This window comes from Colossoma macropomum, unplaced genomic scaffold (assembly GCF_904425465.1).
Source record: "Colossoma macropomum unplaced genomic scaffold, Colossoma_macropomum, whole genome shotgun sequence".
NCBI lineage: Eukaryota > Metazoa > Chordata > Actinopteri > Characiformes > Serrasalmidae > Colossoma > Colossoma macropomum.
Window position 1 is genome coordinate 84,927 of NW_023495781.1, and position 13,154 is coordinate 98,080.

At 39.2% G+C, this 13,154-nt stretch overlaps 1 protein-coding gene across 1 annotated transcript; it reads right to left on the reverse strand.

Annotated features, from left to right (window-relative positions):
• Nucleotides 1-2,184: 2,184 nt before the first annotated feature.
• LOC118803018 lies at nucleotides 2,185-11,669 on the reverse strand. The gene is made up of 6 exons (XM_036563515.1): nucleotides 11,662-11,669; nucleotides 11,103-11,458; nucleotides 3,100-3,169; nucleotides 2,781-3,032; nucleotides 2,332-2,429; nucleotides 2,185-2,243 (listed from the first exon to the last, which is right to left on the reverse strand). Exons 1-6 carry the CDS (start codon nucleotides 11,667-11,669, stop codon nucleotides 2,185-2,187), a joined length of 843 nt encoding a protein of 280 aa, XP_036419408.1.
• Nucleotides 11,670-13,154: the final 1,485 nt, after the last annotated feature.

The window sequence follows — 13,154 nt, forward strand, 5'->3', positions numbered from 1 at the left end:
GGAGGGGGTGGGGTTTAGGAAAAGAGTTTAAGTTGTTTTTTCTCCATTCGATTTAACTCTAAAGGATCTGCCCTCTTCTTACATAAGTGTAGGCCAGTAGTTCCCAATTCAGTCCATGAGGCCCCAAATGATCCATAATTTTGCTCCAACCCATTTTGCAACACATAGGGACAGAGCATGTGGGCAGTCTGAGAACCACTAGTGTAACTGCTTGTAGGGTGAATTGTAGGGGTGTGTTTGTAAAGAGAGAGAGAGAGAGAGAGAGAGCGGCTGAACATGGGAGTCTCAACAAAAGCGTAAGTGTGTGATGACAACAACAAATGCGGTGGTGGTGAGCATGTTGAAAGGAGAACCAAGGACCAGGACACATACCACCAGCGAGTTGCTGCAATGTCTGGGTGGCGGATAAGATCGAATAGTTACTGCCAGTCCTTTTCCTTGTCTCCTAAACAAGTGTATGCACCAAGGACAGATTGTAACCACTCCCTGTGTAATCCAGACTGCTCCCCGGGAATCTCAATGCCTATTATTTAGAATGGGATATCAAAGCTACTGTAGGTGTAATTGGGAGGTGTCCCAATAGTTTTGTCAAATAGTCAATAGTTGTCAAAGTTGTTAATATATACAATTTGTAGAACATAGGTTTGGTTCCATCCATCTTACACTATATTGCCAAAAGTATTCGCTCGTCTGCCTTCACACGAATATGAAATTGAGTGAGATCCCATTCTTAATCCATTGGGTTTAATGTGATGTCGGCCCACCCTTTGCAGCTATAACAGCTTCAACTCTTTTAGGAAGCTTTCCACCAGGGTTAGGAGTGTTTATGGGACTTTGTGAGGTCAGACACTGATGTTGGACGAGAAGGCCTGGCTCATAGTGTCCGCTCTAATTCATCCCAAAGGCGTTCTTTCAGGTTGAAGTCAGGACTCTGTTCAGGCCAGTCAAGTTCTTCCACACCAAACTTGCTCATCCATGTCTTTATGGACCTTGCTTTGTGCACTGGTGCAGTCAGACAAGTACTGTTCTCCTGGCAACCGCTAAACCCAGACTCATCCATCGGATTGCCAGAGGGAGAAGCGTGATTCGTCACTCCAGAGAACACGTTTCCACTGCTCTAGAGTCCAGTGGCAGCGCTTTACACCACTGCATTTGACGCTTTGCATTGCGCTTGGTGATGTGTAGGAGGTTGGTGACTTCGCTGACCCCACTCTGTCATTTTATGTGGCCAACCACTTCGTGGCTGAGTTGATGTCATTCCCAGTCACTTCCACTTTGTTATAACACCACTGAAAGTCGACTGTGGAATATTTAGTAGTGAGGAAATTTTACGACTGGACTTGTTGCACAGGTGGCATCCTATCACGGTACCACGCTGGAATTCACTGAGCTCCTAATAGTGACCTAATGTTTGTAGAAGCAGTCTGCATGCCTAGGTGCTTGGTTTTATACACCTGTGGCCATGGAAGTGATTGGAACACCTGAATACAATGATCTGGATGGGTGGGTGAATACTTTTGGCAATTTAGTGTATGTATTTGTTAAATGATTACATCATTTGACTAAATAAACTAGGTATTGCATGGTAAATGTCAATGGTGGTCTTTAAGGAGAACTTTGGAAATGGCTAAAATAATACATTCACACACAACAAATCACAATAGATTTTTACTGTTTTTTTTATTCTTTATATATATATATATAAACTCTAACTGCCTGGATGTATAACTGTACAAATTAATTACCTCAGACATTTGCACAGTTATTAGTAAAAGTAACACTACTACTACTACTACTACTACTACTAATAATAATAATAATAATAATATTTTTTCTAATTATTTCCTAGGTAAACTGTGCATATTAGTCATAAAATATAAAGCTGTAAATCTGTAAAACAACTAAACTCTAAACATACATAATGAGACTACAAAATAAATGAAACTAAAGCAATTAATTCTGTCACTTTCAATATTTTATTAAAAATTACAATAAAAAAAGAAGCAGTAACAGAGTTACAGATGATTTTCATGGCACATTTTGGTCTGTATATGAACAGCATCTGTGGAGAAATTCATAAACATTTTCACTCAAGAACATTTGGATATTTGGAACAATCATTTCTGATCTCGAAATGTTTCAGCTACCAAAATGTTGAATTAACAGCAGTGTTGCAGGTCTGCACTACTCCAGACTGACCACTCCACCTCCATCAGCAGTGCTGTAGTGACCTCTGGCAGGATCTGATAGAGACATTTTCAAGAAAAACATGTTATTTCACACCAAGAAGAAAACTAGCATGTCTACAAAAGCTGATTGTGTGGTTTCTACCTTTGTTTCTCTTGGTGTGATAAACCACAGCTACTATAATGTGGAGAAAGATCACAGTCACCAAGGCAAAGGGGACGAAGGGCAGAGACTGTGGAGGGACTAAAACAAGAAGTGGAAACGTATTCATGTGTTTATTTATAAATACAGTTCATGATTTCTCTCCAGAATAAAGAAGGTGAAATCTCTCTGAACTTACAGCTCATAGCAATATCAACAATAACACAGCTGTTTAAAATGAGAATGTTGGTGTTATTCCTATTGGTGTTCAACATTAAAGACTTGAAAGGACATTATATATGGGACCACTACATGTGCATTTTTTGGAGCAAACCTATTGCTTGACCAGCATTTGGCTATTAAGTGCAGGTGGTGAAGATCATTGCATATTCTTCAATAAACTGATAATTAAAAAGAAGAATAGTATTTTTAATGCAGGTCCAAATAGTGTTTTACCTTTGACAATGAGTCTGATGTCTGTGTATCCACTCTCATTAACATCACACCTGTGCACTCCCTCATCCTCTTCAGTCAGGTGTGATATGAGTAGAGAGAGATTTCCTGGAGAGTGACCATTAACCAGCTGAACTCTGTTTCTGTACTGATCACTCTCACTGGATATCTCTTCCCATTTGTGTCTGGTTGAGTTGTATTTCTTCCAGGTGAATCTCTTAGGTTTGTTATGTAGGTCAGTGCAGTAGCAGCACTTTCCCCATGGTCATGTATTTCCAAAGAAAATGTTCAGGTGCAGTGCTGTCAGTGCAGTAGCAGGGCAGCAGAACTGACCCTCCTGTATATGCTGTGATGTCCAGTGTTCTTCCGCTGTTTTTAAGAGTGCAGCCTGCAGAAACACACATCACATTTATTTTATGCAGACTTGACAGGTTACGTCATAATTTTTTATTAAAATAATCAAGACAAAGAGTTCAATTTAATTGATTCAAGTAGAGGAAAGATCAGAACTGGGCTCCAAATAATATTTTACTTATAAACTTTAACGATGTATCTTATATTTTGAGCTGAATTGCTTGGAGAATGCCAACCTCCAAATGGACTGAGCTGAAATTCTCATGTAAAGGAACCAAACAAGTGTCCTGTCTTCTCTGATGAAGAATAAATTTTACAACATCACCATTGAGTGTTTCTAGAAATGATCTCAGACACCATTTCCTAACAGATAGTGTGCAGTGTATGCAAAAGGTTGGGCACCCCTGGTCAAAAAACATTTTGTTGACTTTCTGAGTGAACACATCCTCTACAGAGAACACACTTCTTCACATTTTAATATACAATTACTGTTTATTCGCTGCATTCGACATATTGGTGAAACAGTTAAACCTAAAATGTGGCCTGTGCAAAAGTTAAGCCACATTTTATAATTTCCCAAAATGTTAAATGGCTATAGTTAGTTGCAGTCTCTTCTCATATTACAACTAAATGTTGAAGGCACAGTCCAAAGTAGTACAGTTTTGCAACCATTATCAAAAAGTTGTGCAATGAAATGAAATATAAGTTTTTGTTTGAATGCTTTTCTATGACAACCCACGACATTGCATGCCAGGCCCAAAGTGAGTTGGCATGGAACAGTGTAACTACATACATACACATCCATACATCATCTAAACCACTTATCCTTCTGGGTCACGGTGGGGTGCAGTGTAACTAGATGAAGTTAAACATTCAGTTAATCTCTTTGCTTGATATTGTTTGATGCTGCTATATTAAACACTTAATTTTGTCAAGAGTTTAAAGAAAACAAAAACTAAAAGCAAAATTGTATCAAACAAAGAATATCTTGCAAATACAAATAATAAGAAATAAGCCAAACTTCAAACTTCAAAAGGTTTCTGGTCTTTTACTACATATATTTGCTAGCATGTTGCCAGTCTTTGTGTTTTGTTTTGTTTTGTTTTGTTTCCAGTCCCACTTTCAGTCCCATATTGTATCTCTATTAATCAAGCAGTTAAACATTAGTAAAGCATGCAACAACACTATTCACTGCTGATGTATTCGCAGTAACAGATGGATTACAGTGGTACAGTTAATGTAAATACATGTGTATTCAGTTTTTGCTCATTTAATTACACATTACACAAGTGTATCTTCAGCCCTGTGACTGGAAGGTCGCCGGTTCAATACGCTGAGCCGACAGTACGTGACTGAAGTGCCCTTGAGCAAGGCACCTAACCCCCAACTGCTCCCCAGGCAAGTGTGCTCACTGCCACCTAGTGTGTGTGTGCATTCAGAGGAACCAAGACTCAGAAGGGGAACCCATCCTCCTCTGGTTGACACCGGATAGTAAAACATTGTTAGTATAAAGTATTATAGTACAAAAACAGGGAAAACAGGTGGAGCAATGATTAATTTGATTAGTTTTGTTTATGCAGCAGCAGCAGCATCAGTGGGGTCAGGTTGTGAGGATGAGGTTGCACGCCATTGTACAGCTATTGGTCAACAGTGCAAATTTGAGTGTCAAAGGAGATGCAGGATATATTATTTTAGATTGTGATAAAAAAGGCAACTCTGATACTTTTTGCCTTACACTTAAATGAAACATGCATTTTCTGTCATCAGTAACAAAATAATCAGAAAAAATCTCACACTCACCTTCAGAGACATGAAGCCCAATGAAGAGAAGATAAAAAGTCAGCAACATTCTCACTAGTAAAACAACACTGAGTTCACAGCACACTGACAGCTCCACACCCAGCACTACACTTCAATGTTTTCATCAGCAGCTTTGTGAGAATGGCCAAACCACACACAGTGACATGGTTTTCTTCTCCCTATTGGGGTCACTTGTTGCTGTTTCCTGTTTTGTGGTGTATCTAGACTAAAAAATACATTATAAAAGTCTGTCTCTACCAAGCCTCAGCTATCAAAAATGGACAAGGTACTCAGTTAATCAGGTTTAATACAGCCTAATATGCCTGCTGATTTATTTAATTATATGCTAGTTAACAGTGATTTTTCTCCTGCTCATTGTAGTTTGAGTAGGTAACAAAATACATCTTATCTTCTCATCTAATCGCTAATATAGCCAACCACAGAGCCAGTAGTCTAAACTGAGCAGCTACTGGAACTAGACTAAAGCTAAGTACATGTGCTGCGTACCTGTACATCTCACTTAGGGTAACATTAGCATCTCATACAGAGGTAAACACAGAGGGCAGTTAAAGAATAACTCCATTTTTCCATTCATTTATTTACATAATTACATGGTTAAGATGTAAAGAATGTCATTCAGAGTGGTTAGTGCAGAACTGTTCACAGTGGTGGTGACAGGAACCAGACGTCCACCTCTAAAAGCTCCCTCACAGAAAGTTATTACATCAAATGGTTATGAATACACAGCCTGATCCCTGAGACATTGCTGTCTGATAGTTTGGTGTTAAAGTTTCATTCTAAAATGTCTTGTTAATTCGTTTATTTTAATCCATTCACAGCAGAGGGTTACATGCAGGGCAATGTGAGACTAAATGGTCCCCAAAGGAATTTTCAGGTTTTCCACCATTTTTCCATCATCAACAATGCATCAAAAATTCAGAAGACGCATGTCGGTTTGGATAGTGAATAAAAACAGAATCTCAGAATACCCTTCTGAAACTATGGACTTCTGTGTCCTTGTGCTAATTGCACATGACAGGCACTGATAATGAACCGAAGGCTTAAGGCAATGATGGATAGCAACAGTAGCTAAGCCATGATTGCTGGGCTAAGAAAATAAGGCGGAGTTTGATGGAGAGCATAGTGATTTTCATTGGCCATAATACAGTGACAGCACTCAGAGAAAACAAATCCAGTTTCATTATCTGAGAACATTTAGCTTAATAAATGTTCTGTCCTTATTTGATTTGGTATGTCATCCATGGCTCTGCCCCTTAGTAGGTTACTTCATGATCAGTACTGTGCAGCTTCCACATCAAAATCTGAAGTAAGCATAAAAGAAAACCCTTCTGAAACTACTGAGGTCCAGACCTTGGTGTCCGCATAGCTAGTTACAGCCATGACTGGAGCTAGAATATATGAGCATGTTGGAAAATACATTTTTAATTGGTATGAACATCCCTTGTCCCTGATCAAACTCCAGCAGCCCTTCAGCTTGACACTAATCTGTTCCTTTTTTTTAACATGAACTGAAATGAGGACAGTCACAGACCACAAACCACACTTTTTGAAAACTTGAAACAGCCTGTTTCTATATGTTGCAATTACCCAGAAGTGCTGTGCTGATATGTTGCAAGAGAATGAAAAGTGTGTAGCAGCTCAGCTCACCTAATTTCAGAATATATCATTCTTAATATTTTTGAATGAGTGTATGAGTGTAAGTGATTTTGTGACTTAATATTTGTTCTTTGTAACAATATTATTCTTTATATTTGTTTTTTTTCTAGCTGTTAAATGCAGAACCATGTAACTGTAATAGCTGTCTTCAAATCATTTTTACAAATCATTTTTACAATAGAGAGAATGAATTACTCAAGCAACAGAAATGACTCACCAGATGAGGAGGACAATATGCTAAAACAATATGCTAAAAAAGTTTGCGAGGTAGCTACTTGGCAATCTAATTATTTTACACCTAGCCTTTCTCTGGCTGCAAGAATAAAAACATGATCATTTTGTGTTGAATAAAGCTAAAAAGTAATTGTTTTCTTTATGTTCTACTTTTCTGGAAGGGTAAGAGTTACACTGAGGCTAGCATTCTTATAACCACCCTGCCATTTTTCAAACTCATCCAGTTCTTGGCAGTTGGTCAGAACTTTCTGTACTGACCCTTTTATTTCTTTCAGGTGACCATCAATCATGTCTTGAATTTTCATGAAACCTCTTTCCATCTCTGCATGAAACCATGTAAGTGACAAGTCTGGGGATGCTACCAATACTGGCATACTTTCTTCAGGTCATATTTCTCTTTTACTGCGTGCTCTTTTCTTTGGTGGCATCATTAAATAAGTTTCAGTAAAGCCAGTAGAACTTAGGAGGATGAAAAGTCTACTTGCTTAGTGGTTTAGAATAACCATACAAGATTTTAGCGTGGGATCCAGGCTTTCTGCATCACTCTCTCATAGTCATAACCTGAACTACTTTAGACCTTAGACTTTACTATTTTATTACTTTCATTTTACAGGAACAGCTTAATATTGTGAAACTGAAAGTGTTGAAGAAGATTACGTGGACAGTACTGAAATCAGTGAATTTTCAGTTGAAGCATTATTTATTAATTTATTTTTGATCATATATATAAAAGATAACAGGTAACAATTTTTTCGAGAGATGGCTGCGTTATTAGTTGACTCTGATGGTGGCATATTCAGTCTTATCTCCAGAGTCAGTCACTGTGGGTGTGGTGGTTGTGTTACTGTGGACTACAATAGAGTACGTCACCTGATCCTGCAAAGAAAACACAAACGTTAAAGTTATAGTTTTGATCCATGCATGACATGTGGTGCCTGTCTGAACACTGAATTATAATCTTCCTAAAAACAGAAATGCCATTTGTTTTGGTTCAAAAAGATATGTAAATGGGTTATGAAAGTGAAATTATAAGTAACAGAGAAAGTCTGACTTTTTTGTCCATGTCAGTTGTACAAGCATAGAGCCAGACCATCCCAGACAGAAAGCTATGACTGAAGGTACCCTGTCCCTGTCCAGTGTGCGTTGCAGTGCATTCTGTATAAATACTATAACAGTTTTAACATAATTGCTAATACGGATTTAAACTTAACTAAACTTAATGACTCAAGATCTGACCTAGAATTGTACTTCAGACTTACCTAGAGTCGTGCCTCACAAACTTAAGTCTGAGACGATGCAGAACCACACCTCAGAGACTTGCCTACGATTTATACCTCAGGGACTCAAGACTTGGAGTCACACCTCAAAGAATCAAGACTTGGCTCTAACTTGCACCTTACAGACCCAAGACCTTCACTTCAGAAACTCAAGACTTAAATCAGGAAAGATCTACATTTGCCTGCCTCCATAACATAACTAAATTGAAAAAAATTAAAAAAGTAAATGTAGGGCTCCTGTGTTAGCCCTATCATCAGGAGATTGCAAGTGATGCTACAGCCATCCAAGGCCCTCATCTCCCCCCATCATTCAGCACAATGCTAGTCAGAGCAAGTGTCTGTTAGCTGACATAACAGATCTGGTGGTGGGCACTTTCCTCAGAGCGCGTTTGGCTGTCCAATGACATCATGAGTGGCTGTTCAAAAACATGCAGTGGCACTTCACAGGTCTCGGGGGAAGCCTGTGTCTTCGCCCTCCTAGCGCTGGTGGTATTGTGTGACTGGGGGGGTCCTAAATAGCGGGGGAAATTGGAGCTTTGTGACACTTAGAAAACCACAAAGTGAGGGAGTGTCTTCTGAGTCATGAGAACACTTGCTGTTTCCTGTTTTGTGGTGCAGCATTTCACAGTACACACACCCACACTGACCATGTGACAGCGTTTGCAATGAACCTGGGCCGGGGGGGTTGGGGGTTGTTTGGAGGAGAGAGGCCCTGATGTTGCCCTGGAAACTTTTGACCATGCATAGCAGAAAATGCAACTAACTTCTAAGACTGAACTTTGGACCTAACACCTCGAGCCAAGTTCTTGGGCATGTGCACAATACCAGCCAAGACAAACACCGCAGGGCAATCGTTCCTCAACGGTGAGTAAGTAGTAAGTAAGTAAGTGAAGTTTATTTATATAGCGCTTTTTACAACAGGTGTTGTCACAAAGCCGCTTTACAAGGAAAGCAGCTTTACAAGGAAGTGCCCACAGTCCTCCCCTAAGATTCTCTGGTGAAGGGTAGAGCCATAGACAGCGTGCTGTGTCAAGTCCCATGCACCTGGGGGTGGCGGCAGCAACTGTGGAACTCGACCCAGCCCTTCCACTCTCACTGCCCCTCCACTGCACCAGCGACGCTGTCCTGAATGCCACTCATGCACACTGGTGCCCTGCCTCCACCGCTGGTGACTGACCTGAGCTGGATGATGGCCACTTTCCAGCTGTGTGATGTGCCCCGCTCAGTGCATGAGCACGCTTGTCACAGCCCATGAAGATGAATGTGATGAGCCATCTGTTATCCACAACACACTTAGCCTTGCCATCAGGCCTTTTTGCACTGACTCTGGCCTCCAGCCCTGCCGACAAGCCTCACTAGGCGATTTTTTCCCATGCTGTTTCCATCTTCACAGTCTTTTGGCAGGCTTTTTCCTCTCACCATTCGTCTAGAAGGTTCTTGAAGCGCTGTTTCTCCCCTGATCACTGAGGGTGCTCTCTCACTTCTGACATCAGTGTGATGTCAGCAGAAAGTAAGACACAGGGGTCGACATGCTTCTGCTATAAGAATTGCTCTTTGTTGAACACACTGGCACACAATACACACATATACACAACACAAACTAAAAAACAATAATATTTAAACAACATGCCTCCCAAGCTCATCAGCCAGGCAGTAGCAGGCTGCTAAAATAGGAAGAACTACATCAGATCTTAAAATGTAGAGCAAAATAAAATCAAGTAAATATTTAGCTGTTTTAGTCGTTGATATAAAAAGGGTGTAACAGAAGTAAATAAGCCTATATATGGTTTTCATGGTATTGTTGGTCTCCATGAACAGTGTCTGGCTGTAATTCTCAGTTATTTCAACATAACAGCATGTGGGAAAGTTGCTGGCTGAGATGTTTTTATTTGTTGCTAAATGGGGAATGCATGCCAATGTTGCAGACCTGAACTACTGCAGACTGACCACTCCATCTCCATCAGCAGTGCTGTAGTGAAGTCTGGCAGGATCTGACAGATGACAGCAAAATAGACAATAAATTCAAACAACATCGAACATGTGAATGTTTACAGGAGCTTGATTGTGTAGTTTGTACCTTTGTTTCTCTTGGTGTGATAAACCACAGCTACTATAATGTGGAGGAAGATCACAGTCACCAAGGCAAAGGGGACGGAGGGCAGAGACTGTGGAGATTCTGCAACAAGAAGTGGATCATATTATTCATATTATCCTATTACATTGTCTCAGGCTTTTAGATAATATTCATGTATTTACATTTACACCTCCAAATGAATGCAGTTTATGATTTGTTCTTCAGAACAGAATTCAAATTGTCATTATGTGCAAATGGCAATCAGGAGACCTGTTACAAGTAAAAAGTAATATAGTTAAAAGTAATATAGTAGTTACAGGTCCAAAAGTTTGAGACCACATTAAAAATGTGGATTTTTTTTTTTTCATTTAAAATTTGAAATAAACAACAGAAGGTTTTAGAAAAGATTTAAAAAACTATGACAAGTGAAATGAAGAACAAATATTTAAGATACTGAACAAATTCTAGGTCACTTTTAAAATGTAAACAAACTTTGACATTGACCCAGTTAATCTTACTTTCATCAACAGTCAGCGTTCTGTGTTTAACATCAGACGTTTGAGAGGAATGTATGGATGAAGTGGTTGGTCTGGTGTGTACATTGACCACTGCAGTAGGTGTTGTAGGTTTAGGTGGACCCTCTGTAGAGAGAGAAGAGTTTGACAGTCAGTGCAGCAAGAGAACAAAAGCAAATGGCTCAATGCAAAAACAGAGAGTAACATGACAACCATGTATTTTCAAGCAACAGTACAATCATATTGTTCAGAAAGTATAAATTTATTGAGTATTCAATGCACAGACACCACAGACGGCGAGCAGAGACATTTATTAATGACTGTCTAACAAAACCATGTTCAGGTTGAATTTAGATGGCAGTATGATTACAGATCCAAGCAGTGTTTTACCTTCAAGAGTGAGTGTGATGTCTAAGTATCCACCCCCTTTAACTTTGCACATATACAGTCCTCCATCCTCTTCAGTCAGGTGTGATAGGAGTAGAGAGAGATTTCTTGGAGAGTGACCATTAACCAGCTGAACTCTGTCTCTGTACTGACCACTCTCACTGGATATGTCTTCCCATGTGTCTGTGTTGTATTTCTTCCAGGTGAATCTTGGAGGAATAGTGTGTAGGTCAGTGCAGTAGCAGGGCAGCAGTACTGACCCTCCAGTATGTGCAGTCATATATAATGTTTTTCTTTTGTTCTCCAGAATACAGTCTGCAGAAACACATATCAGTAATATAATCACAATCCGCCTTTTTCTGAAGGAACACATTTTTTTTTTTTAACGAGTAAATCATTTAATCAAATTCTCTTCATGAAAATGCACAATTTGACTGGAATAATGATAAAATTATATAATGTATGCAATCTAATGCATGTGCACTTCGAGCAAAGAACAAGACTGTAATGACCCCCAATATGTGCTCCTTAAAAAGGTCTCACCAGAATATTTTACCCTTACCTCGGCATTCCCACTACAACACTACAACACTTCCAAACACACTCAAACATCTATCCTCACACAACTCAGGCCCTTCAGATAAGTCCTAATAATTTTTGGGAAATGTTTTAGTTCATTTTTATTTAATAACATTGAGTTCATGCTTGTATTTAACCCTTAAATGGCCAGGGCCCACCAGCAGGCCAAACGTGTTATCACACACTTCTACAACCTCAGCCAGGTTGCTGTGAAGTTCCTGTCATTACTGAATAATAAGCCTTAGAATGAAATAAGGCTGTGACTTTAAGGGGTTAAACCCTGCTGTATTACTGTATTACAACACTACTTGCTTCACTGTGACACTTTCAAACTAAACCAAAAGGTTAAATTCTTCAAATGTCCAGTGGAAAATGGGACAATCAGGATTTCTTTTTTCCTCCATGATATTTTGGTAGATATAGATAAGTGAGTTCTACTGTTGGTTAGAACTTCAAGAACTGAAGATAAGGCCAAACATCTTAGATAAAATATCAGCATAATCACAAAAGTGATAGAGGAACCAACCAATTGTGTTTAATCTACATACATCTTCCCTTTGACACTGATACAGGGTAAAACATGTGCCAATGCCTGTCACAAACTTCAGGCTTTTAGACGCTTCAAATGTCTGTGTTTAATCTAGAATGTCCAACAAATGTTCATGTGAATCATTGTTTGTTACCGCTAAGCTAACAATTAAAATGCCATAGAGATGCCATCAGAAGTTACCACCATTGTAGAGGTGTTATTTTTTACTGGTTATAATGTTTTGACATTTCTATCCCAAATTGTATGAACTGGTTTTATTCATGACATCTGCATTGTATTCGAAATCAGCATTCAAATAATACTTTACCTTCAACAATAAGTCTGAAGTATTTATATATATTCTCAGTAGCTTCACACCTGTAATCTCCCTCATCCTCTTCAGTCAGGTGTGATATGAGTAGAGAGAGATTTCCTGGAGAGTGACCATTAACCAGCTGAGCTCTTTTCTGTACTGACCACTCTCACTGGATATCACTTCCCAAATGTTTTGGATTCTGTTGTATTTCTCCCAGGTGAATCTTAGAGGTGTGAGGTCAGTGCAGTAGCAGGGCAGCAGGACTGACCCTCCTCTATATGTCATAATATACACTGGTTTTTCACTGTTTTCCAGTGTGCAACCTGCAAAAACACACATCAGTAAAATAAGGTCCAGTTTAAAAACATAGCCTTTGTAATTGACATTGTAATTACATTTCTTGAACTATAGTAAAAGCTTATGATGAACAATGCGGTTTCTTTGAAGCAAACAATATGTTTTTGAGTGAAATATTTTGTCAATGTAAAAACTGAACTTATTCTAATAGCAATACGTAGCTGTCCCACCAAATGAACTTTTTGTTAACTATCCTAAGGGCTAATTACAAGCAGGATCCACTTCCCAAACACTGTAGTAAAGTCACAAAGCAGATTCCCCAGATTAATTTGCT

Excerpts from the sequence above, each read along its gene's own strand:
- LOC118803018 (XM_036563515.1), bottom strand. Across the intron at positions 3,170-11,102 it reads CATCACACTCACTCTTGAAG|GCTGCACTCTTAAAAACAGC; the intron begins GTAAAACACTGC and ends GTGTTTCTGCAG. Across the intron at positions 2,244-2,331 it reads TCACACCAAGAGAAACAAAG|ATCCTGCCAGAGGTCACTAC; the intron begins GTAGAAACCACA and ends TGTCTCTATCAG.